Genomic DNA, 22802 nt, shown 5'->3' with positions numbered 1-22802 from the left:
ACCATACCTAAGAGCATTCCACGGGGCAGTACAAACAGATCCCTGAGCATTCCACAGGGCAGTAGCACCAACAGAACTAACATGATTCCATGGGGCAATAATAACAGATCCCGGAGCATTCCACAGGGCAGTTGCACCATCAGACCTAAGAGCATTCCACTGGGCAGTACAAACAGATCCCCGAGCATTCCACAGAACAGTAGCACCAACAGAACTAACACCATGTTATGGTGCAGTAAAAACAGATCCCTGAGCTTTCCACTGGGCAGTTGCACCACCATACCTAAGAGCATTCCACGGGGCAGTACAAACAGATCCCTGAGCATTTCACAGGGCAGTAGCACCAACAGAACTAACACCATTCCACAGGGCAGTAAAAACAGACCCCTGAGCATTCCACAGGGCAGTTGCACCACCAGACCTAAGAGCATTCCACAGGGCAGTACACACAGATCCCTGAGCATTCCATGGGGCAGTACAAACATATCCCTGAGCATTACATGGGGGTACAAACATATCCCTGAGCATTTTATGGGGCAGTATAAACAGTTCCCAGAACATTTCTTTGGACAGTATCAACAGATTCCAAAGAATTTCATGTGGCAGTACAAACAGATCTAAACAAATCAGAACATTCAAGGGATTATATAGGCACACCCAAACAGATCTCAGACATTTTCATAGGACAGAACCGCATTTCTAAAAAGACACTCAGCATTCCAATGTGAAGTGCATACACAAATCGGACAGTACCTACATAAATCCGTGCAGACCTTGTAACATTTCATAGGAAGTACATACAGGTCCTAATGCATTTCATGGACAATAGTGACACTTCTGAACCGTACCCCATAGCATCTAAAAGGAGAGTGCAGCACTTCTCAAGGGACACCAGAGCATTAAATGGACAGTACCAGCACTTCTAGCCAGATCACCACAAGGGACAGTGCCAGCCACGCAGAGACGTTTTAAGACATGGGCAAAGTGGGCTCGGGCCAGGGCCCCAGCCTTTATATGGGCCCCTTTTAGAGCCAGCTATGTTATGTCTTACCCTGGTGATCTTGAGTAATTCTTAAACACATTTTTTTAAATACTGTCTTCCTTTAATGTATTTTGAATGTGGTTGATTAGAGATATTTTGCAGAGAAATGCTCTGTCAATGTTTCATGCAACATCCCCCCAAAAATGTCTTTTAGATCAAAAGAGGACCTCACATATGAGAAATGGGAGGGCGTCACAGAGATCATTTCCAGTAATATTAGTGATCTGCTGCTGTGTTAAATATTGAAAACACAAGTCACTATCCCTGAATAAATACATATAAACCGTATTAACACATTTAAAATTTGGACGAGTGTGCTTGTGCACTGTAGTGACTTGGCCAAAGAGGTCATAAAAGGCCTGAAATCGGATCTTTTAAACTGAAAGATGTCCTGAACAAGGGCCCCCAAAATACGTTTGGTCCAGGGCCCCCAAAATCCAAGCAAGAGACATGCAGCTCTCTACCGATGAACTGTGGGGGCCCCCTTCAGATACTGATGACTGGGGGCCCCCCGCACCGCGGGGGCTGCAGGGGTGTTTGTTACGCCCCTGCCTGCATTCCATGCAGGATTGTTTTTGCGAGGAAGGGGCACCTATCTGCACAAAAATAATCCTGAGAGGCATTTTCTCTTTATATGTGTGCTGCAGAATGCAGCACAAATAGAAAGAGGAAGTAACAAGGAGAAATAAATATATTTTTCCTCGTTACACCTCCCCTAAGAAGTCATATGTTTTTGGAAAATTCCCAGGTGCGCCAGGGATGGTGAATCTGGGAATGTGTCAAAATCCATGGGTGGATGCATGGGAACACCCAAGCAATGCCCATGTATTGCCTTCCCAGGGCTGAGTAACGCAACACAGCGATCTGCACTGTGTTGCGTTACTCCAAATTTATGAAGCGACTCAGGGTTATGTAACTTGGCCTTGTGTGGTTTCATAAAACGCATTTTGGGCTTGTGTTGCGCTTGCACCACATTGCATGGTGCAAGAGCGATGCAACTCAGCTTATAAATATGCCCCTAAATCTTTAGGATGTTTAAATGTTGAAAATAGAGCTACTGTACAGTTGTGGTACAGCTGAGGAGGTGACACCCGCAACCAAAAACGTGTTAATTGGTCTCAGGTATCATCTCCTCAGGTGTACCACAGATGTATGTTAGCTGTACATTTTCAACATCTAAACATCTGAGAATCAGATCTCGCTTGCCCTGATTCGCTGGGCGAGAGACAGCAAAAACATGAAGATTGTCTTATTTTCGGTAATGTTTCTAAACCATGATATTAATCTGGCTTCATGATGAATGCATGCAGCCCTGCCAATCCATGACTCAGTGTGCGGGTAATACACGTGTGTTTTCCATGTGGTTGGGGTGGTAGGGGCGTAGCTTGGTCAGTAAGTTTGGGGGGGGGGGAGATCTTCAGATTTCCTGACAATCACTGTCACATAATGTTAAAATACAATATTGGTTAAGGGACAGCAGAAAGGGAAAGGAATAAGGATTTCTAAGTGATAGAAATAGAATATTTTGTAAAGTAATCAATATTTTTTATGACTTTCAAAACAGAGATGAGAGCAAGTGTGGGTGTTTTTATCAGTGTGTGCATGCAAAAATCCCAGGTGAATTCCGACAAACACCTCACCTGTACCCAACTATTTATCAGAAAATACATTTATTAGGGGGGTGTAACACCCCAAACACCACCTTGAAGCTACTCCCCTACAGAGTTCCCCTAATACTGCGGGTGCAGTGCAGACAGGCAATTTCCAAAGCAAATGAAGCCAAATTAAAATTTGAATATGCATCTTTAGAGGTGACCAAGCCAACAAAATAACACCCAGTGCAGAGCCGGGCCAAGGGTTTGGCTTGGCTCATAGAGCCTGTGCCCGAATCGAGCCCTGAAAATGTTTACTGTGTAATTTATACAATAAACATCATGTAAAATATGATAAAGTCTCTTTAAAATCAAAAAAAGTAAATTTCTTTAGCATGTGGAAGCTTTGACATTAATATATCACATCACAGCACTGCACTGAGCAATACTACAGGAGACCAATGCTTGGTGAATGCAGGACTGATGGGCTTATAAATCTTAGGGGCTGCCAGTGGTACAGTGTTAACGAGTTGGCTCATGCAGATAAACTTGCCCCGGGCCAGTCGTCACGGGGCAGAAAACCCGCTGTCCTGGGGCACAGCCTACACTCCTGAACAGATTGTCAGATGTACCAGACACAGGGTCCCTGTCCTGGAGCACATCCTTTGTTCTGCTTCATTGGGCCACACTGCCATCACTGCAGGGGTCAGAGCCTGGGTCCTCTGCACCACTAGTCTCTCCCATTGCTTGTCATCCCACTCATGTCTGACTGATTCTCCTGTGTCAGGGACATCAACATTTCTGCCGCCTGTTGACCTTGGACTCAGTTTTGCCACCTTTTCAACTGCTTCTATGATTTTTTTTTTCACCCTTGCTATTTTTAGTATTCAATATTTGTTGTAAGGGAAAAGTTTCATGTAGCACGATAAAAACAATGCTCAAGTTAACTTTACGTTATTCTGTGAAGGGCAAAATAAATAATTTAACACCAAAACATGATCTTGGGTACTCATTTTATTTGTGTATTTGTGTTTCTTAGTGTGTTTCTGTGTGTGGATACATTTCTAAGGAGGGGGTGATTAAAGAGTGTATGTGATGTGGTGTCATAATTGCATAGGATTGTGAACTTATGTGTGTGTGTGTGTGTGCTTTCAAGTGATGGATGAGTGAGTGCAGTTGTTTGAGGCAGGATGTTAAAGGGTGCAAGTGTGTCTTAGAGTGTACGTGTGTGTAAAACCTGCATGTTTGTAAGAAAAATGATATTTGTTTTTTCTAAATGGTTGAAATATTTTGCACGCTTTGGAGTGTTTTTCTACCTCTGTGTGAATGTCTGAGGAAGGGTAGTATGTTTGCGGATGTATAAGGAAAGTACAGGGATATAGAGGTCGGCCCTTGAGAGTATGTACGAGAGGTGTGTGCCTTTGTGAGGAAAGTGAGATGGGTTTTTTCTGTGTTTGGGTGATTGTGGCCTCTATACCCTTTCCTGTTGGTGGATACGTGCAGGCAATGGTGTGAGGCAGGATTACAAAGTGCGTGTCTGTGGCCCTCCATGCACAAGAGATGTACGTTCTTGCAGACAGTGCATTTCATATCTTTTCTCTGGATACTTTTCCATAGTATGCCTATGTAAGGTGACGGGTGGGGTTTGGAGGATCAGTACATGTACAGGTAATGGAAGTGCTTCCGTATTCTCTTGAAAATTATGTGTGCGAGATGTATTTGTGTGCAGTTTATTTAGTTAGTGGATGTGTGTAGGAGGCGTCTGTAAAATGTAATGTGTCTCATGGACCTGTGTGCGTGTAGATTTATGTCAGGGACATCTGCCCTTTAATACACGTGGGTGGTGTATGTCTGTGTGTATGCACTTATTTATTTAAAGTTTCACTTTTTTCTGCGTTTAGGGTTCCTTGTGTACCTTCCCAGCTCGCCGTAGGTATGACGAGGACGTGGAACGTGGAGGTAAAACTCCCTTTGCCCTTTTCCTATTACACATCACAAGAGAGAAAGAAAGCAAAGCTTCTGCCAGAAAAGGTTTTGTTTCACTGCAGGTTCTGATGTATAGCTCCCACATCTTAGCATGCATTGCATTGCTTTGCCTGATCGTCAGGAACCCAGAAATGAAGTGAAACCCGTGTGCTCTCTGATCAGGTTTCTCTTCAATGGCTAATGAAGCGGCATTAACCGACTATGCAACAATTAGATATTGTGACGCAAGTGTTGACAAATAGATTCTCTTAGCGAATAGTGAAGTAGAGTCCTGATTTTATTAAAGACAAAGTAGGCGAATATTATGTAATCTCTTTTTCTACTTTACTTAAACAGCCCCTTCAAAGAAACACTACATTTCCCACTATCTTGCAGTCTCGATCTGGAAACATTGGCATAAAAGAAATCCAACCAACACTATAAATAGGTCTGAGTCATCACACATGCACTCTATCACTCATCTTTGCACTTATGCATCCATTCATTCATCCATCCAGTGACTCATTCTTGCATTCATCCTCTGACACAACCGAAACGAAATACAAACAAACTCAAGAACATATGCAAGATAAATTAAAAGAATACAAGTAGAAAAAAAGAAAACATGCTGCAATCTAAACATGATGGGCATATGTGTGCACTAACAAACTAAAAATATAGTGGGTGTGCATCTTGCAAAGGTATTGTAAATAGTCTATTGTTGCATTAAACTACAAGCATGGCTGCCATATTTAGAACCACATGTTGGCCATCTTGGAATGGTAAAGCAATGATACACTATACTGTCTAAATGGTCTACTGGTTTAGAGGAAGTGGCTAAATGGGAAGGTGCACACAGATGAAATGAGCGGCAAGAAAGTGACCCATTAGCACTGCATGAAGATCTGTAATATCCTCCTAAGAAGCATTCAAATAAAAAAAGAGGAGAAGCAAAAAAGGAAGTGCCATCATTCACAGGGCAAGAAAGCCAAATACGGACGTCGTCTTACCCCAAGCAATTCTCTATCATAGATGTAGATAGTGTGTAAAAGACACATAACAGACCAATGGCAGACAGATCGGACCCAAAGGCCCTCTAGGTATCCATCCATCCATCTATCTATCTATTCTATCTATCTATTCTATCTATCTATCTATTCTATCTATCTATCTATTCTATCTATCTATTCTATCTATCTATCTATCTATCTTATCTATCTATCTATCTATCTATCTATCTATCTATCTATCTTATCTATCTATCTTATCTATCTATCTATCTATCTTATCTATCTATCTTATCTATCTATCTATCTATCTATCTATCTAACTATCTATCTGTCTACCTATCTATCTGTCTGTCTGTCTATCTATGGATGTATGAATTTAATGATATTTTTTAATAACAAGAACCTGCCAGACAGCTAAGAAGAGATGTTATCAAGAAATATTGCAGTACAAATCTTCTTCCCTTAGGGTTTGTCAGAGGCAGTAACCAATCCCAAAATAATTCCCTACAAACATAACTTGTGACATTGCATCTAATAAAATACCTCTCTGTACTTTAGGCTTTAATATAGAGTAATACACATCAACACATAAGATTTTAGCATATGCTTTTCACAATCACTATGAATGACCTACCGCCTTTATCATTACTTTTTTTATCAACAACCAGGCATATAACCTCAAACATCAGGTATCCCATAATAACATTTCAAATATGTACAGAATACAGTTGTCAAAACAATAAAAAAAATCCTTACCAATGAACACTAATAAGGAATACTAAAAGTGCAAACTGTCTATCCCTATGGCCTGTTGAGGTGGGTCAAAAGGAGGATTGGAGTGTATATCTTCTATCCCCACAATCTTTTCAGGGGTATGATCAAAACACTAAACCACTTGCTGACTACGGTAATCTGTGAAAATCCAGGCGACAGAGTGCCTGCTTACAGGTTTAGAACAGTGTGTGCACAATCCTAACTTTAAAAGCCTATTGTCCTTTTTTTAAAACACAATATATAGGATCCCTCACAAGATGGTTGATATATTTTTTAACAGGAGCTAATCTATTTTGTTCCAACGGTGATTGAATATTTTGTTACATCATCGGAAGTCAACTGAGTTTGTGCCACACTGTTTGTCCTAATGCAAAAAAACTTCTTTGAGAATGTTTAACTCCTATGTAAATTTGTAACAATATATTCAATTATCATTGGAGCAAAATAGATTAGTTCCTGTTAAAAAATATATCAACCATTGCTACTGTATATTGTGTTTTTAAAAAAAAATGTCTTGATGTGAGGTATGCATGTGGAGATGAGTGAGTTTGTATGAGGGAGATTTCCAGTGTAATATGTATTTACAAGTATTAATAAAATCAGGTTTTGTAGTATGGATAAAAAAGTATCCTTTGGTTCTTTCATTACATGTTGCAAATATTGTGCTGTCCAACAAGTAGTTAGTTGCCTTAACCATTGAATTGATTTATTGATCCCTGCCTTAAGGAACGGTCATTCTATTAGCAGGGGGCCTCTGTCTCTTTACATTATAAAAGAGAAATGATGCCATATATGAAAGGGTTGTGTGTTGAGCAGCACCTTTGTTTTAGTTCCTTGCCAAAGTAGTCCTCATGAAATGAAGCCTGAGGACCAACTCCACTGGATATATTTCGTACAATGTAAGGGACCATGTTAAAAGATAACCGGACTCCTACCCTGCTTGGTGCTCTCAAGAGTCAGATACTTCTAGCTCCAAGAACCACAAAGAAGTCATCATCTAGTGACAGGGTGCAGAAGAACCAGCTCATTAATAGGTTGTTTATTCATGAATGGGAAATAACCATGCAAGTTGGTGCTTAAGCATCTTTGCCTGCATGTTTTACCTCCATTCCGGGCACTCTTCCCTACCCCTATTCAAGCAGGTGTTATATGACAAAACATGCAGAGGGAAAGGACTTTGGGGCATATTATCAAGGACAGGCGATACATTATCGCCACTTTTATCGTCAGGAAACTGCTGATAAAGCGGCGATAATGGCCTTGATAATATGCTCTATGAATTCCAATCGAAGCCCATGTTCGATGTGAACACATCTAACATGGGCTTTGATTGGAATTCATAGAGCATATTATCAAGGCCTATATCGCCGCTTTATCGGCAGTTTCCTGACGATAAAAGTGGCGATAATGTATCGCCTGTCCTTGATAATATGCCCCACTGTGCCGTAGTCCGCGCAAGGCTCAGAATCCAGATTGTACAATCACTTACCACGTCCTTGTTTGGACAACCTCAGCTTACCAGGAGAATTTCAGACACTTGCTATATTGAACGTTTTGAGAATCACAAGAAATAATGGACGTTTTAAGACTTCATCAGAGAATCATGATGATGAAACTACAGCTGCTTAAGGGAATGACTACAGGGTGAGGTGTGTTTCATGCTGCTTGTGTGTCATCACACTCTTTACTTCGACTGCCAATACTCCTGTGCCAATCAGGGTGTTATTTATTAAGCAGACCATGGTAATCTGAAATGCTACTTGTTGAGTAAGTGCACAATATTTTTTTTTCCTCAATTGCCACCATTACAAGTTGTCCCAAATGGTATCCAGGAGAAGACTGATCCAACAAAGTACCAGAGGTCAAGCGCTTCCAAAATCGGAATTTCAGGCTTTCGAAACACCAGACCCAGTTTTACATGAATGCAAAGCTGCACCCGTAAAACCATGGAGGGGGTGAACAAGGGGCTGCACATAGGGCACCGCCCATCCCAGGACTGCTCTCTTCAGAATTAACAGGGGCCGGCAATGCTACTCCCGGAGAAGCTAGTTTCCCCACTTCCCTTATACTCTCTCCTTACCCCCCTATTATCACCTCCCGACCCACACCAGCTCTGACACCCCACAGATATTTACCATCTTCAAACAGCAGGTTATAAGTATCAGTGTTAAACTTCTTGATATGAGGGAGTCCCAGGGATGTGTTAAGGGAGCCAATAATTTCAGATCTGGCAGATTAGTCTCCATTCAAGGGAGTTCCGGTAGATACCAGCCAGAATCATTAGTTCGGCTCCAGTATCGCCCCATGGAGTTAACAGGTACCTCAAAATATGAGCAGCTATGTTTTAAGAAACTTTATGAAACCATGTGTTCTTATGTATTTTTATGACCATGTGCCGAAAAAAGGAAAGATCAGATTTATTGCAGCTGGAGTAAGGTTGTGTAAATTAGTGGCCAAGTAATTGTAGTTAGATATCTATCACCTTAAGCGCTGCCGTCGGCCAACGGTCGTCACAAGCGCTACCTCCCCAGTGCTGCGCACGACCGTTGGCCGACGGGCCAGCATTCGTTTGTCGAACGTTCAGCACTGGGCGCTGAACGTTCGACGCTCTTAAGGTGCTATACTAGCTGCATATAAGAGTTAAGTTGTCCCTTTCTGTATTTTCTTATGGTCTATTACATATTGGTTACTACTGATTGTAATGGTAGGACATACTGGGAGTTGCATTATGCACATAATATAAGTTATGTTACGAAATGAGAATGTTCATGCTGCCAGTGTTAAATTTTGTAAATTATATATATCTATTATTGAGACATCTTTGCTACAATCATAGGATGATGACAGCCGCAGTTGCTTTTTGGACATTTGCACGCCGTTTAATGGCAAGTTGTCTTTACACAGCACTGTTCTTTATGATGACTTATCCTGAAGATTTAAACATATGGAAACTCTTAATTGTGATTTTAATGAAATTGTTTATAATTAATGTATGTTTTCTTTAATGGTTTTAACCGAATAAAGATCTTGTGATGATTTGAAGAAAAACACTTTCAGCTATAAATCTGAACTGACCGCATTTTCACTAAAAATAAAAACAAATATCATGAACTAGAATTACTTCAAATGGAAAAAACACAGCATATAACATTTTCCATTTTAGGAGTGTTGTTTGTTAATTGCAAATAAATCAAGAACAACATGAAAAAGTGCCAAGTGTTTTAATGAAAACAAACAGTACAATCTGATTACTGAAGGATGTTTGGACACACTTTAAATGTTCACATTTTCCAACAAATAATTCCCCCTTGACATAACAAAACAATGTACATCAAAAGCACATACAGATACAGTTAGAACTCATCCCTGTACAAGGACGAATGTCCTGCATAAAGAGGATTGTCCACATCTTGAGTTCACAGGTCTGGTACACTGAAGCACACCCGAGTTATATTTTCTAGTTGTTGGATAATAACCTGAGAAAATACGGCTTACTTTGAAATGATGAGGCAAGCAAAATCTGAAACATGTTTGTAAGTGTGCTAGAAATTGTGATCAACTAAACTACCCAGAGACAAATTTTCTTTTAAGGATGGTTAAAGTGTGGAGGTTCTAAAGGTGTTTTCTACCATCACTACCGTCCCTTTTTTAACATTGGATTGCTACCCAAGAGCAATGAATATTTACTGTAACATGCTAACTTTTTATGTGCTTATTGATTTAGTGATCACCAAAAGGGCAAGAAATCTACCCTTCATTAATATCCAGTGTCTAGTACCCTTCATGGATGACCTTTGGTAGGTTCTGGTCACTGCATTACTTTACAGGTGAAGCTGATGATACCATGAAGGTTCTTTAACCCAGGTTGCTGTACATCTGACCACCACGATTGGTGGAAATAATTGTGAACCTCAAAGAAGAGTGCAACTTAACATTCTCTCTTAAACGAGGGAAATACGTGAAAAGTAGTCTAACGCTTTTCCCTACACTATCAAAGATGATGCAAAAAAAAAACGAAATATTTTCAATGACGAGGAAAATTCACTAAGTACTACAAAGGACAGAATCTTTTCAGTATGCAAAGCTAATGCTTTTAATCATACTTGACTGACAGCAGGTGCACCAGCTCAATAGACTAATCGAGTTGTCTTCATTGCTATGGTGACCTCTGAAAGAGTAACTGGTCTTCCTGTCCTTCCCAGTACATTCTAAAAGTACACATTTATATCTTTAAAGAAGGCTTACTTAGATTTTAACACTGTTTATTATTTGCTATACTGAAATCAGTGAATGTGTTTTTTCCATTTTTGGCTTCCGTTTTAATTTAGTAAATCTGTATATATATATATATATATATATATATATATATATATATATATATATATATATATATATATATATATATATATATATATATATATATATATATATATATATATATATATATATATATATATATATATATATATATACACACACACACACACACACACACACACACATTAATAGCTGACAGGACAGAACAGAGAAAGCATTAACAGTGAAGCTGCATATTGTATAACAAATAGCCTAAAAAGCAAAGTGAGACTGGAGGGAGGAAAACAATGTGAATGGATGACAAGAGATGATCTACTGATTGCTAAAATGCGCAAAACGAGACAACTATTAACTCTGCAGACTCTCAGTGCGTGTTCAATAACATACAGTACACAGTTTAATATGGGAGTGCAGGCCTTTCTCTGAAGGATTCTCCTCCTTGTAAGTATATTAACATCATTTAATTTTATGACGAACCCTCCTGATTTTCACATGGGTGTTTCGAATAACCTAATTTCAGGACTGACAGATGTCCGTTCTTATTCATTAAAGTGGAAGACCTCTGCCAAGGTTGATATTGGTACGTCTGTCTAGTGATATACAATCTTTTAGCTGGCAGAGGAGAGCAGTGGCACATAAAGTCAATGACCCAAGGCTGCTGATTTTATATAGGAGTGAATTGGCAGAAAATCCAATCACCGACCCATTAGATGGAAAACAGAAGTAGTAATATCGAATTAGAGCTCATTGACCAAGGTTAGACTAGCTGTTAAATGCCATCTCCCCAAATTATGAACCCAAGCTACAGATGAGGGCCAATTAAGAGAGAGCATCCATATAAAGAAAGAGTTATCCCAAGACAGAAGGGCTGCAATGTTATCAAAACATTCCACTCATTAAGGACAAAATATTCTAAATTAAACAGGGAGAAACAGAAATTGAAACTCTGGAACTTTGCGGCAAAAGGTCAACACCAGCCATTATATGCCCAAAGCCACACTACTGTCTTCAATGGATCTCCCAACATTCTAATGTTCATGAGTAGCAATAAACCTCACGCCTGAGGGAAAACTCTGAAGCTGTAGATCAAAGCTGCAGGAAAAGGGGAGGGAGGGAGGGAGAGAGAGAGAAAGAGGGAGGAAAGGAGGGAGCGATAGAGAGAGAGAAAGAGCGATAGAGATAGAAGTTAAGCACATGCTATCAAAAATCTGGGGATGTGATATAATCATAGTGTTACTTCACTTAATATTAGTTCCCATATTGAATATGTATTTTTCTTCTGTTTTGTAGTTTTTTGTTTTGTGTTTATTGTGGTAGTTGGTGTGCAATCAATTCTCTAGTTTGCAAATCTTTCAGCCTATTTGTATATCTGACACGCATTAGCAAATCTTTCTAAACAGGGTGCAAATGTCATGGTTTACAAATAATCAGCTGCATCAACAATGGAGTTCTACTTTCTGCTGATGCATGTATTGACGTTAAAAGCCTGTTCCATGCAATTTTGACCTTCTTCTGGGCCGCTAACAAAGAAACTAGAATTTTATAGCTCATAGAGTCTGCTTTGGTCAACTGGTAAGGCTCATAGAACATTATGCCCCTCAGGGTAAGAACCTCCCAATCGTGAAACATATCTGCTGGTAGACATAGCATTTAAAAGACACCAGCAGCTCTCTACAGTGTCACTTCCCTCCTGTCATGGCTGACGGTGTCATTTAACAACATTTGCTGCTGGGGCCATGCACACGGACATGTTGGCCTTAGCAGCGACCAAGATGCATAGACCGTGAAAGCCATGGAAGAAGGCCGGACTAAGAATCAGCAGCTCCTACCTATCCCTTAGCTCTACCAGTTTGCTATTCTCCTGCAGTGTGGCAGAGGAAGATGGGGGTCCTTCAGAGTGCTCCCCCTATTCCTTCTGTGTCTCTAGCTGTCACTACACACCAGTGACAGCTGGAGCGGCTGCAGGAGTGAGGATGGAGCCTCATCTCTCTTCCCTGAACCTTAGACTATGAACCTCCCACTTACTTCCAAATCTCCACATTTTCAGAGGACATGAAGAGGGAGGGGCTACGGCTTATGGTATTGTAATGGTGGAAACAGTGGGCCTATGCCAGCATATGTGACAGACTGACACTGTGCTGTTTCCAATGGAGCTCACAAACTTCCAATGTTCTAAAGCAGTTTATGAGGGCTATAAATTAAGTAAAAGATATAAAAGATTACTACTGACCTCAGGGCTAGATACAAATTCAAGAAATGGCCAATGATGGTAGAGGGGTAATGGGACATTTGGATACTCACAGAAATCAACACCTCTCTTCACTCTCAGCTTGAAGAGTTCAGCTTTGGTTGTTAGATACTTGTTTGTCACTGTACTTTAATAGTTCCCTAAGTTCTGTGCCTTCATGTACAGAAATGTATAGCAATTTCACTTGTTACAATCTCAGTTTAAATATAAACATCAGGAATTTGCATAAATACAAATATGAAACTTTCTTTGAAAGCAGGAACTTTAAGCTGTACCACATTCTAATCCAACAGAGAAGCTAACAAAGTAAAAACATTGCTCTCAACTTAAATACATCTATTCTTTGGTACTGTTACGCCAACCAAACTTCCATGAAAATACAGTAATACATCCATTTAGAGTGCAGAGATACATCTGTTGGTAAATGGCTGAAGGGAACCCCTAGTGCCTTAGAGTGTCCAGTATCTTCACTGTAAGAACAGCAAGGAACCTTAACACATCTACTATCAGCCACCAATAAGCAAAGGGTACGAAACAATTCCTGCTTCACACAAAGACAATCCTGGCCCAGCCAGTGCCGCACCTTTGCCTCTGGCCTCCTCTGTGAAGTGTCTTTCTGTAGAATACTTTTGATTTTGTCTCAAAAGGCGAGCAGCGTCCAATGTGGCAGTTAATGGGGTTAAAATCCTTGTATCTACAGCCCTAAATTCACTTAAAATCCAAATTTGATTGACGTAATCCATTAAAAAAATGTATTTGTTAAACGTTTATGAGTTTGGAAATGAAATAAAATACAATTTTGTTACTTTGTTCCAGCCAGAGAGATGTAAAATATTTTTCATACGTGTTTTGACTCTTGGTATAAACTGGAAGAGATAATATAACAATGTGTGTGATAAGCCACGCAGACCTCCATTCGCGTAGAGGACACTGCTACCTTCTTTAGACCATGTGTCCTGTTGTGCAGCTTCTTTGCAATGGAAATGGTGACTTTCCTCTACCTAGTGCTACAGCTTAGGCTGTACCACTGAACGTGGACCACGCAAACACAGTTTGTGACCTGGGGCTTCCTTGGTGCCGGAAGCCCCATGCAGATGGGGCTTCCGGCACCTAGCATATAAACAAAGTACTCTTGTTCATTTCATGTGCAACGCATAGCTATTCTCTATTCACAAAAAGTTTCAAAATCAAATTTTCAGCTTTTAAAAAACATTAAAAAAAGTATTGTGTAATAAAATAAAATAAAAGTTATGACAGTTTGTTCTATGACTGATTGTATTATGGATCTTTTCAGAAGCCACATAATCTGCCTTGGAATGCTAGATACCCTATCATCATGAAACAATAAATTGTGACATCGGTTAGTGGGGAATGTTTTATATATAAAGTTAAATGAATTAAAAAAAAATTAAGTTGAAAAATGCACAGTGCAAGCCTGCAAACATGATAGATGAAAACTGGTAACTATATAGGGGGTTGATCTAAAAATAAGTCAAGTGTGAAATGATGTGTCTATAAGGATATTAAAGAACTGAATTATTTCCAATGATGCAATAAGACGATGTTGTCAACCATTAGCAGGATCCTTGTGACATGAATCGGGATTGAGGCGCCAAGGATAGTAGGAACGAGAGACATGATGGGATGTGCTGGAGCGGATCAGCAAGGCTAACAGTATGAGAGTTACAAAACTAAACAACAGTATCTGAAAGCATCTTGCAGACTACACAGTGAAACAGGATAAAGATGATTTGGGATCAAGTATACTGTTGGCAAATGGATACGATTATCTTGTTGACTCAATGTGATTGTATGCATCAGATATATGAATTATTAAGAATCTATAGATTCTCCAAAACTGATGTTAACCTTTTTTACAAGAGTGCCTCTCCAAGGGAGTTGTAAAATAGTTCAGGTTCAACACAATGTTGTGGACCATTGATCAGTTTAACATATGGCATTACTGCTGGAACCCAACAATTTTTGTTTGCAGGTCAGTTCACGAAAAAACGTTATATATAGCATGTGGGGCTACCTTTTATTTAACTGACAAAACAACCACACAGATGGAAGACGTCAAAAGCTTTCTAGGCTACATGAGTCTAAGAAACTGGTGGGGTCCGGAAAGCTGATGTACTGTCCCATCCTTGAACTTATTCTGTTATATTACTAGGAAACCTGATTTTTTGGATTGCCTTGGCTATCTTTATGCATTGTTCTACAGTTGCCCACATGAATTTGCAGTTATTTTGTTTCACAAGTAAATCAGGGAAAGTAAGTAAGCTTAGACTCTTAGTACAAGTGCCTTGGATTCAGTATCATTCACTAGGCCGGTTTTTGATTACAAGTTCTCATTATTTCTCCCTTAATGTCCATTTCTTCTTCCGGTGATCATTTTTACTTCTTCAGATGAAATGGAAAAGACAAAAAAAATGCTATCTATTATTTCTCCTTTAATGTCCATTTCTTCTTCCAGTGATCATTTTTAATTCTTCAGATGAAATGGAAAAGACAAAAAAATATTCTATTATTTCTCTTTTAATGTCCATTTCTTCTTCCGGTGATCATTTTTACTTCTTCAGATGAAATGGAAAAGACAAAAAATATTCTATCTATTATTTCTCCTTTAATGTCCATTTCTTCTTCCGGTGATAATTTTTACTTCTTCGGATGAAATGGAAAAGACAAAAAATATTTTATCTTCTGACACAAGCAATTCTTTTTCTTCACGCTGAGCTGCATGATTGTGCATATTGATCAATGCCCTTGCATGAAAAGGTTTGCTCAGTGCATCCAATGTTATACTTCACACCATATTACCATCAACAGATGTTCAATAAATAACTTGACTATAAATAAAAAAGCTCCTTTTTTGAGAATTTCAGCAGCCTGTCATATCCATGGTTGGTCAAGACTTGCTTCTTTAAATACTTTTTCAGTAATCAGACGGAGGATGATGTCTGAGTGTGAAAGATAACTCCATTAAGTTGGGGCTCAGCAGGACTTTCAACTGGAACCTGTAATAGAAATCGAAAAGTCAGTAAGTCTGTGTCAAGATACCCCTTCTTCACCATTGGGCTCCAAACTCCCTAATTTCTGATCTCTTTTTCCATACACTCCTTGTGTGATTCCTTCAGCCTTTACCTTTTAGTGCGTTGATTTGAGTAGTGGAGTGATAGAACAAGTAGGCTTACACTTACGATAAATGCGTGTGGGATCTGTGAGATGAATAAGTCGTAACTGTAATCAGAGCATTTTATTCAAGCAAACTGGAAAAATGCAATAATGTTGTACTGATCCTTTGGTCGCTCTCTAAAGCCCTCTCCCACTGCAAAAAAATAATCAAACAAAGCATGCCGTTTCCATCGCTCTGTGTCTCCTCTCTCAACTAAAGCACCAACTCCTCCAAACCTCATCGAAGCTCGTGGGAAAGACAACTTACTTATACAAGACAAATCATTACAACTGAGATTAATGAAAACAAGATAGGCTGTGGTAAATTGCAACATATAGTATTAAAATCTTAACATTCTTCTTATGCCCTTAAGAATATAAAGTATATATGGAACAGAAGATACGTGTCACTAAGATGTTCAGAATATACTTTTGTGATTGTAGAAGCAGGAAAATAAAACCTATACCTACCCCTCACATGTATGCTCCTATCAGCTACCACATGAGCACGGTACGTTGGTATGAGAACAGAAGAGGTGCATTCTAGCTGTCAAATGTTCAAATCTGAGTTTTAATTTTGGTTTCCCCACATGATCACATCACCTGATCTTGGGGGAATAATCCCAGTCTCATTTCCAGTGTCTCTTAGTTTCATACTTCCCATGTATGGCACTCAGCTACAACAAGGTCCTTGGATGACTCAACAGATTACAGGTAGGAGTAAAGTGTAGGGTTCACATGGGAGAGGCCTAGTCAAAGAGGTGGAAATAAGGGCTCTCCTAAAAGCCAGATCTTTACCATTTCTGGTCAGATCGGATTGAAGGCTGTTGCACAGTCTAGAGCCCTGCACAGAAGTTGTCCCTCAAAGTCTTTAATTTTGAAATGTATTTTTGAAGCGTATTGTGGCAAGGGTGAAAGAAGGTTTTACGGAAGGGCAAGAACAAAACCACTGACATGATGGTGACTGAGGGGAATGGAGGTATTTAGGTAGAAGGCGAAGTAAAAGGAAAGAAGAACCACCAAAGCAGCCTATGTATTTTCTGATTGGAGATCAGCAGAAAGGGGAACAGCTTTACTCACGCCCATGTGTAAGATGCGGACACTCTATAGTGCAGCAAGAACTGGTCCAGAGGTGGTAGGATTCTATAGCACGCAGGGTAAGCAGGGTAAGCATAGCAGACAAAACAATATGGTGGTCAAGAACCTGTTAGAGTTGGTGGCTGGTAGGGGGTTACATAGTGAGCTGCATAATGGTGAAATCTAGACATTAGATAACACAAATTACTTACTGCTTTCACTTCAGACTTCATAATCCCTACATTAATATTATGTCTTCTCAAATCAGATCTGATCAAGGCTACATGGGATAGAAGAGAAATATATTGTTATGCTCCATACATGTGCAGTAAACAGTAGGCTGAAATTTACAAAAACAAGATTATAATAGTGATTGCATTAGAATAAAGAATTAATTGTGCTAGAGACTGGGCTGCATCATGTATATTTCCTTTGCATGACTTACTGCTTCTCCCTTGACAAAACAATTTGGGTCCTATCCACCGTGTTTGTGCTGTAAGTGTGATTTATTTTTTTATTATTCTTGGCTTATTCGTGGAATTTAATAGAAAGCCAAGAGTAGATGTGCATTTTATATATTGTTTTTGCAGCTCGGTAGAAGTTAAATACTGAAGCAAACGCGTTGGCTGAGGCTCTGTTTGATTTTCTATGAAAAAAGAAAGATGTTTTGGAATGAAATAAAGAAGACACAAGAATTTCTAATAATACATTTGGACTTTTGTGGATTATTGTTCTTTTTTAGGTGCACCATTATGTTTAAGCTCTGGGTACACCACTCTGTTTAAGCTTCAGAAAGCAAAGAGTGTTACAAGGGTAAATCAGAGCAAAGTCTTTGTGGATCAGGCCCATAGTTCCATCCTGCAACTTTTTGCCATGGATGGTACAATTGTTAATTTTCTGCAGCTTATTGCTCTTTACCAGTGTGTTAAATAAATGTGACTATCAGGTGGGGATCAAAATGAGCGGATCCGTCAAACTCATCGAAAGAAAACTATAATTTTGTAGGAAGGTGCCATGTCAAAGTATCTTGCTAGCTCTCTGTTCCTCTAGGACTATGGCTTTGATACTGTACCATACATATTTCGTAGATCAACACTATTGAAAAAGATTCTCTAATTTAGTTTTTAACATTTTTTGAGAATATTTCTTTAATGATAATCGAGAATAGTCCACACCCTATCAAAAATAGACAATTAACGGATGTGTTGCCATGCCACCCTTCCTACCAAATACAAATTGTCTCTGTTTGCTCACTGCTAATCCCCACTCCTGTTATCGTACAACAGCGTTGAACTCGCAGGATTGTAACCTGAAGTCCATGTGGATTTCCATCCTCTGCTCCTTTCTTGTCTCCTCTCACTATAGAAGTTCATGAAGCAGTACAACAGCACACTAGCATCTCATTCAGGTAAGCATCTGTTCTGCAAATAATACATGTATTCATCTTGACTTCTTTTAATCTACTGTGATAGCCATACAGATTGCTGCTGATCACAGCAGATGTGGCCTTGTGACACAATCATGATTTCAAAGTTAAAATTCTCTCCGTAATAAATTATGGTGCGACGTACAAAGCCATTTTGTAACTGCAAACCTCTTGGTTTCTCACAGTCATAAGGATTGTGGCCATGAAATTGCCTTCAATCAATCAATCAATCAAGGACATTTATAGAGCGCACTACTTACCCATAGGGTCTCAAGGCGCTGGGGGGAGGGGGGGTGCCGTTACTGCTCGAACAGCCAGGTCTTCAGCTTCTTCCTGAAGGAGAGGTGGTCTTGGGTCAGGCGCAGGTCGGTCGGGAGGGAGTTCCAGGTCTTGGCGGCCAGGTAGGAGAAGGACCTTCCTCCTGTTGTCGCTCTTCGGATGCGGGGGACGGCAGCAAGGGCGTGGTTGGCTGAACGGAGGTGGCGTTTGGGAGCGTGGAAGTTGATTCGGCTGTTGAGGTAGCTCGGGCCTTGGTCGTGTAGGGCTTTGTGTGCGTGGGTGAGGAGGCGGAAGGTGATTCTTTTGTTGACGGGGAGCCAATGCAGGTCTCTGAGATGTCCGGAGATGTGGCTGGTTCGTGGGATGTCGAGGATGAGTCTGGCTGAGGCGTTCTGGATCCGCTGGAGTCTCTTCTGGAGCTTGGCGGTGGTACCGGCGTAGAGGGCGTTGCCGTAGTCCAGTCGACTGGTGACGAGTGCCTGGGTGACGGTCTTCCTGGTCTCGGTGGGGATCCACCAGAAGATCTTCCGTAGCATGCGTAGGATGTTGAAGCAGGCCGAGGAGACGGTGTTGACTTGCCTGGTCATGGAGAGGGAGGAGTCCAGGATGAAGCCCAGGTTGCGTGCGTGGTCTGTCGGCTTGGGTGCGGTGCCCAGGGCGGGAGGCCACCAGGAGTCGTCCCAGGCGGAGGGCGAAGAGCCTAGGATGAGGACCTCCGTCTTGTCTGAGTTCAGTTTCAGGCGGCTGGTCGTCATCCACTCTTTCATCCCTTCGTGCAGATTGGCTCTGGCGGCGGCGGGGTCGTTGGTCAGGGAGAGGATCACCTGGGTGTCGTCGGCGTAGGAGATTATGTTGAGGTTGTGTTGGCGTGCGATGGCTGCGAGGGGGCTCATGTAGACGTTGAAGAGGGTGGGGCTCAGCGAGGATCCTTGAGGGACGCCGCAGATGACTTCGGTGGCCTCTGACTTGTACGGTGGCAGGCGGACTCTCTGTGTTCTTCCGTCGAGGAAGGAGATGATCCACTCCAGAGCCTTCTCCTGGATTCCGACGTTGCTAAGGCGCTGTACTAGGGTGCGGTGGCAGACAGTGTCGAATGCCGCGGAGAGGTCAAGGAGGATGAGGGCCGCTGTTTCTCTGTTGTCGATAAGGGCTCGGATGTCATCGGTGGCGGCGATGAGGGCGGTCTCGGTGCTGTGGTTGGCTCGGAAGCCAGACTGTGAGGGGTCGAGGGATCCATTCGTCTCCAGGAAGGCGGCCAGCTGCTTGTTGACGGTCTTCTCGATGACTTTGGCTGGAAACGGGAGGAGCGAGATGGGGCGGTAATTCTTGAGTTCGGTGGGGTCCGCTGTGGGTTTCTTGAGTAGAGCGCTGAGTTCGGCGTGCTTCCAGCTCTCAGGGAAGGTGGCGGTGTCGAAGGATGTGTTGATGATGTCTCGCAGGTGGGGTGCGATGACAGCGTCGGCCTTGTTGAAGACGTGATGGGGGCAGGGGTCGGTCGGAGATCCTGAGTGGATGGAGTTCATCGTGCGGATGGTGTCTTCGGTGCTGATCGGAGTCCAGGCGTGGAGGGTGGTGGTGGGGGGTGGCTGTTCGGTCGTGGTGTGCGGTGGTTGGTTGTTGAAGCTGTTGTGTATGTCCACGATCTTGTTGTGGAAGTATGAGGCGAGGGAGTTGCAGAGGTCTTGCGATGGGGTGATGTCGTTGTTTCCTGCGCTGGGGTTGGAGAGCTCTTTCACGATGTTGAAGAGTTCCTTGCAGTTGTGTGCGTTGTTGTCCAGCCGGTCCTTGAATGCAGTTTTCTTGGCGGCGCGGATCAGCTGGTGGTGCTTCCGGGTGGCAAGCTTGAAGGTGGTCCTGTTGTCCGGTGTTGGTTCCCTTCTCCAGACTTTCTCGAGGGCTCGGCAGTTCTTCTTGGAGCTCTTGAGTTCGTCGGTGAACCATGGGACTTTCTTGCTGCCGGGTCTGCTGGGCGGGGTCCTCAGCGGGGCGAGCTCGTCCGCGCAGTTGCTGATCCACTTCGTGAGGTTGTCGGCGGCCTGGCTGGGGTTCGCTGAGCTGGCAGGAGGGTGCTGGCTCAAGGAGGTGGCGAGCTGGTTGGCTGTGATCTTGTTCCAGCTTCTGCGGGCAGCCTGTTGCTGGTAGTGGTGAATCGTCGTTCTTTTGAAGGTGAAGTGGACGCAGCTGTGGTCCGTCCATTGAAGCTCTGTGGCGTGGCTGAAGGCGATGTCTGTGCTGGATGAGAAGACTGCGTCGAGTGTGTGTCCGGCGAGGTGGGTGGGGGTGGACACCAGCTGCTTGAGTCCGAGGTTGGCGAGGTTGTTGAGCAGGGTGCTGGTGTTGCGGTCGTTGTTGTTCTCCAGGTGGAAGTTGAGGTCCCCCAGGAGGATGTAGTCAGCGGAGGGGAGGGCATGCGGGCTGACAAAGTCGGCGATGTCCTCGCTGAATTGGGTGCGTGGTCCCGGAGGTCGGTAGATCAGGGTGTCTCTGAGGGTGGTCTTCGGGTCGGTGTGAATCTGGAAGTGCAGGTGTTTGGCGGTGGCGAGGGTGTTGTCGGTGCTGGTCGTGATGCGGAGGGTGTTCCTGTGGATGATGGCGATGCCTCCTCCTATCTGGTTGGCGGTGCGATCCCTCCGGGTGATCTTGTAGCCCTCTGGGATGGCGATGGCGATGTCGGGCGCTGAAGAGGCGTTCATCCAGGTCTCCGTGTGGAAGGCAACGTCAGGGGCTGTGGTGTCGAGGAGGTTCCAGAGTTCGATGGCGTGTCTGTGGACGGAGCGGGTGTTGAGCAGGATACACTTGAGGTGGGTGCTGCTGGTGTTCGACTTGGCGGGTGCTGGTGCGAGGCAGGTCCGGATGCAGGCGAACTTGCAGGAGTGGCAGCTGAAGGGTCCGTGGGTGCGTCGTGGTGTGGCTTGGTGGCATCCAGGGAGTCGACCGGTGTTGAGTGCGCAGAGGTTGGCGGCGGTGTACGTCAGGCGGGTCGGCCGGGGTCTTCGAGGGCCAGGGGGCTTGGCACTGGGCGCGGTCCAGGCGCGGACGGGCGCAGACGGGCTTACCTTTGGCGCGCCTTCGGCGCACAAACGGCGCTCCCGCTGCGCGTGACCGCTGCGCGTTCGCACGGTCGCCATATATGGCGAAGTGCGCGGGGGGCAGAGCAGCTGGGAGGCGGGAGCGGGGAGGGTACACAAAGAAAAGGGGCGGGGCTAGCGGTGAAGGCGGGAAGCGGGGAGGGTTGAGACGGGGACGATAACAACGAAGGCGAGAGCAGGTACAAATGGGGAGGGAAAGATAACAAAACACCGGCAAATGGCAAACAGCACAATACAAACAGACAGGTTACTATGGCAACAGCAGGCAGGGACGAGACGGGGACGAGAGAAACGAAGGCGCAGGCAGGCACAAATGGGGGAGGAAGAAAAACAAAGCAACAGCTCAATACAACAAACAGGTCACTATGGCAACAGCAGGCCGGGACACAGGCCGGGAAGCTGGCAGAGACCACGCCGCTCGATGTCAGGGGGCGTGGTCACGCGGCGGAGCCGGGGCAGTGAGGCAGAAGGCTGGTAGCACACGCAGCAGCTGGTGGCCGTGCGGCGCGGGGGTGTCCTAGGACTAGGTCACACTCACCTGCGCCGCACGGTCGCCATATATGGCCAAGTGCGCGGGCGGGGGCGGAGCAGCTGGGAGGCGGGAGCGGGGAGGGTACACAAAGAAAAGGGGCAGGGCTAGCGGTGAAGGCGGGAAGCGGGGAGCGGGGAGGGTTGAGACGGGGACGATAACAACGAAGGCGAGAGCAGGTACAAATGGGGAGGGAAAGATAACAAAACACCGGCAAATGGCAAACAGCACAATACAAACAGACAGGTTACTATGGCAACAGCAGGCAGGGACGAGACGG

General features: G+C 43.2%; 1 protein-coding gene across 2 annotated transcripts in view; it reads right to left on the bottom strand.

Annotated features, from left to right (window-relative positions):
- Nucleotides 1–11971: 11971 nt before the first annotated feature.
- The window catches only part of FLVCR1 (FLVCR choline and heme transporter 1), a 163967-nt gene continuing 153136 nt past the window's right edge, over nt 11972–22802 (bottom strand). The window contains exons 9-11 of one of the 2 annotated variants that reach the window (XR_015296689.1): nt 17412–17479; nt 15611–15965; nt 11972–15524 (exon numbers count right to left, since the gene is read on the bottom strand). Coding sequence is in view for 1 of the 2 variants with exons in the window: in XM_086927868.1 (XP_086783994.1) it covers nt 15891–15965; nt 17412–17479 (143 nt within the window). In the remaining variant the exon portion in view is untranslated. Of the gene's footprint in view, nt 15966–17411; nt 17480–22802 lie in introns of both variants that reach the window. The other variant, XM_086927868.1, reaches the window with a different exon arrangement.

The sequence above is a fragment of the Lissotriton vulgaris genome, chromosome 6, assembly GCF_964263255.1.
Source record: "Lissotriton vulgaris chromosome 6, aLisVul1.2, whole genome shotgun sequence".
NCBI classification, from domain to species: domain Eukaryota; kingdom Metazoa; phylum Chordata; class Amphibia; order Caudata; family Salamandridae; genus Lissotriton; species Lissotriton vulgaris.
Note: the sequence above shows the minus strand (reverse complement) of the source record. Positions and strands in the feature narration are given on the sequence as shown.